Source organism: Carex rostrata, chromosome 10, assembly GCF_964058835.1.
Source record: "Carex rostrata chromosome 10, lpCarRost1.2, whole genome shotgun sequence".
NCBI lineage: Eukaryota > Viridiplantae > Streptophyta > Magnoliopsida > Poales > Cyperaceae > Carex > Carex rostrata.
Genome location: NC_135927.1, coordinates 2,225,304 through 2,229,025, shown reverse-complemented (window position 1 = coordinate 2,229,025; position 3,722 = coordinate 2,225,304). Strand labels below are relative to the sequence as shown.

The following is a 3,722-nucleotide window of genomic DNA, read 5'->3' as shown; positions in this document are numbered from 1 at the left end:
GGCCCAAATATGTCTTTCCAAAGATATAAAGTGCGGTTGCATGCATGGTGAGCAAATATAAATTTCTTGCATGAACTAATCTAAAAGAATACAATTGCTTTATTAATTATGAGTAACAATCATGTACAGAAAATTCAAAATTGTCATATATTTAACCTAAAATGTACTAGATAAAATAAGGCAACAGGCAATATAAAATGGAAACAAGATGACTTGATATATAGAAGGAAAATTTTCATTTACGGGTGTTAGATAAAAGTCAATATAATTAACAACAATTCACTATAAAGGAATAAGTAAGGAATGGACATTAAAAAAATAGAAGAATAAGGAAGAAAAAATGAATAAATTAAGAATAATAGACATAATTAATTAATCTACCATTGAAATCTCTCAAATTAATCATATCTATCAGACAAATTTGCCGCTCCGATTGAGAGGCTGTTCGCCGGAGTCATCGACAGAGGATCCCATACTGTCTGACCTAGATTTTGCCAAGTCACATATGTCCTCGATTTGACGAACCACGCTCTCCATTGTCGGTCGTCTATCAGGATCCAAGCCGACACACTCCATTGCCAGTTGCATCATCCGCATCATCTCTTGCACTGCTATTTGATTCTCTCTCAATAGCTCGACATCCAGCAACTGGTCACTGAAATCTTGTTGAATCCAACGTGGCAGATCGACACCACCGTCTGCATAACCCGGGGCCCTCCCGGTTAGCAATTCCAATAATAACACACCTGCCATTATTAATTTTAATTTATTAGTGCTAATTAGGGGCAAAACGGATCATATAGTGGTAGAACCATATCTGTATTTTTTTTTATTTCCGATACGGATATGAATCGAATATTAGATAGATAAAGATAAAGATATAGATTGGATATTTGTTTTTCAATAATATTATTTATTAAAAAATATATATAAATAGTTTTGTAAAAATATCAAAGCTCATAGTATATATTTATCTAATTATAATTATAATGGTGAATGATATAATTTTTTTCATAATACAGATAATTAAAACTTAAAAAACATATCCATATCCTGACATGTATCCGTTAACTTTAATTAATTAATGCTAATTATGTTTGTGGGTGTTTGCACTCGTAAAGGAAGGGATGAATGCATACCATAACTATACACATCAGATTTCTGAGAGGCACGACGGAGGTCAGTGAGCTCCGGTGCTTTGTAGAAAGCGCCGCCACGCGTAGGGACAGCTGCGGGACCTCCAATTATGTGCGCCAGGCCATGATCGGCGATCCTAGCCCATTCCGGGGAACTATTGTTGGTGCCAGATAGCAAGATGTTTGAGGATTTAATGTTACCATGTGCAGATTGAGCGGATCTTGAGTGGATGTATTCGAGGCCGTGCGCCGCTGCCAAAGCGATACTAGACCTAGTGCCCCATTTCAGTGGTGGCCGTCCTGAGCCCCGGTTTCCTGGTAGCCATGTTGAAATTCTTAGTGAATAATAAATCAGACATATTTATATAACAAAGAGATGAAATTATATAGAATAGATGGTGTACCATGAAGCAATGCAGAAAGGCTACCCATGGGCATGTAATCATAAACAAGCAGCTTCTCATCTCGGTTGAAGTAATACGCGCGAAGAGGCACGAGGTTTGGATGCTCCATTGCACCGACGATCGTGATCTTATCTCGGAATTCTCTTTCGGGCGTGTTCACCTCTCTGAGGCGCTTCACCACCACGACCTGACCCATCTCTAGCATTGCCTTATACGTTGTGCCAAAAGCTCCCTTGCCTAGATCAATAACAAAATAAATTTTATATATCCTTCACAACTTGAGCATGACAAATGCATATGTTTTAATCAATGGCCCTAGCTATCCTTACCTAGCACCTCAGCTGATGCCCTAAGTAGATCCTCCAGGTCGTATGTTTTCTTCGATCTCCCGAAGAAAACCAACCTCTTTTTTGGGGGACCGTTACCACTTTCTTCATGCCTTTGAGGTGCCCGCACGGGTCGTGGCGCTGCCACCACAGGTGCCCCCAGCGGGGCTGCCCTAGATGAAATCGGCGCCCCTCTTGGAGTCGGTGAGGGGGATCCCATGGCTTCTTGTGCGCGTAGTGCCACCGCAGCACTTGGGGAATTCCCTTGATAAGGATGTTTGTAACTATCTTGCGGTCTTCTCAATAGAAGAATCAACAGAGATGCTACCACCAACAATGCGACGCATGAACCCATGACAATGCCAGCTATTGCACCACCTGAGAGCCCATGTTTTTTGACAGCACCATCTGGTGAATTTGCCGAGGGAGATATAATGGGAGGTCCGACAGGTGTGAGTCCCGCACAGGGAAGGAGAGGCTTGCCACAAAGATCAGACATGCCAAGAAACGAAGTCGCATTAAACCGGCTTAGACTAGGTGAAATCGGACCGGATAATTTGTTAAATGAAACATTGAATAAGTTTAGAGTCGTCAAGTTGAGATCCGGTAGTTCCCCTTCAAGCATGTTTAATTCTAGATATAACATTTCAAGTTTTGTCAGCTTCGCAAATTCGGGTGCAATCGAACCAGACAAGCGGTTATTACCTAGGTTTAGTTGCGTCAATCCAGAGAGGGAAAAAATTGTCGATGGAATCTGACCCGACAATTGGTTCCCGTAGAGATTTACAACGCTTAAGGTAGTGATGTCACCGAGCTCTGATGGGACGGGCCCGGTTAGACCGTTTAACCTAAGTGATAAGACACGGAGTGCGGTTAGGTTGCCTAAGGTAGATTGTGGGATATCGCCACGAAGACTGGAACCTGGCAACCTCAGTTCGGTTACGCGATTGGATTCACATGTAACGCCTTTCCAGGAAGTGCACGGGTCTTTGTTTGGATCCCACCGGAGGTTCACACCGAAGGATGCCTTGAAGGCGAGTAGAGCAGATATGTCCGAATTCAGATCTTGCATTAGGATTGGAACGATGAAGAGGGAGAATGCAAGTAGTAGTAGTAGAAGTGCACGGATCGGCACCGGGCCCACCTGGCAGTGACCAGATGCCATTGTTTCAACACATATATGTATGTACCTGCACTGTCTCCTAATTAAACCATGTCTGAAAGATAGTTTTGTTTTGGAGAGAAAGTAAGAAATCAAAAACAGGAGAGAGAGAGAGAGAGAGACGAAGACTTTTTGTTGGTTTGATTAATTAGGGTTTTAGTGCTGCATGCACGTCTGATATGGATGGGTTGGATTATGATTATGATATGTGGGACCCACTTTGCAAACATACCCTTATACCCTCTCCATTAATTGAATCATGGGGAAGATATATATACCTCTTTACATTTAACAAAGTTCTTTCTTCTCTGTATGGAAATTATATAAACGAGTAAAACTTTTAATACTATAATTCGGATATTGTTAGAAAACTTTAGAAATATAAAATGTAATTGTTAATTAATACAAGAATTGGAGATAAGGGAAAGACATATATATATATACACATTCATTAGTTTGTGAGATGGTGTGCACGATTAGTTTACCTGGGTTTGACTTTATCCAAGGTGGGTCCCTTGTGGGGCCTACTGGCTCCATGACTACTTCTCTGTTGACCTTGAAAAGTTCTTTGTTTGTATAGATTAATTATTAATTAATTAATTAGTGCTGAAATTTGGTAACATCATTATCTGTTTATAGAGTAAAGCTAGGGTACGTGTGTGACGTGCTCACCAAGAGGGTTTGGTGAGCACAA

At 40.9% G+C, this 3,722-nt stretch overlaps 1 protein-coding gene across 1 annotated transcript; it reads right to left on the bottom strand.

Moving 5' to 3' along the window:
• Positions 1-220: 220 nt before the first annotated feature.
• Positions 221-3,172, bottom strand: LOC144560462 (putative inactive receptor kinase At1g48480). Its single transcript, XM_078309665.1, has 4 exons — positions 1,870-3,172; positions 1,541-1,777; positions 1,140-1,451; positions 221-746 (listed from the first exon to the last, which is right to left on the bottom strand). Exons 1-4 carry the CDS (start codon positions 3,029-3,031, stop codon positions 412-414), a joined length of 2,046 nt encoding a protein of 681 aa, XP_078165791.1. The 5' UTR covers positions 3,032-3,172; the 3' UTR covers positions 221-411.
• Between the last annotated feature and the right edge of the window lie 550 nt (positions 3,173-3,722).

Excerpts from the sequence above, each read along its gene's own strand:
- LOC144560462 (XM_078309665.1), bottom strand. The coding sequence starts at position 3,031 with ATGGCATCTGGTCACTGCCAGGTGGGCCCGGTGCCGATCCGTGCACTT. Across the intron at positions 1,778-1,869 it reads GGCATCAGCTGAGGTGCTAG|GCAAGGGAGCTTTTGGCACA; the intron begins GTAAGGATAGCT and ends TTATTGATCTAG. Across the intron at positions 1,452-1,540 it reads CCTTTCTGCATTGCTTCATG|GAAACCGGGGCTCAGGACGG; the intron begins GTACACCATCTA and ends CATGGCTACCAG.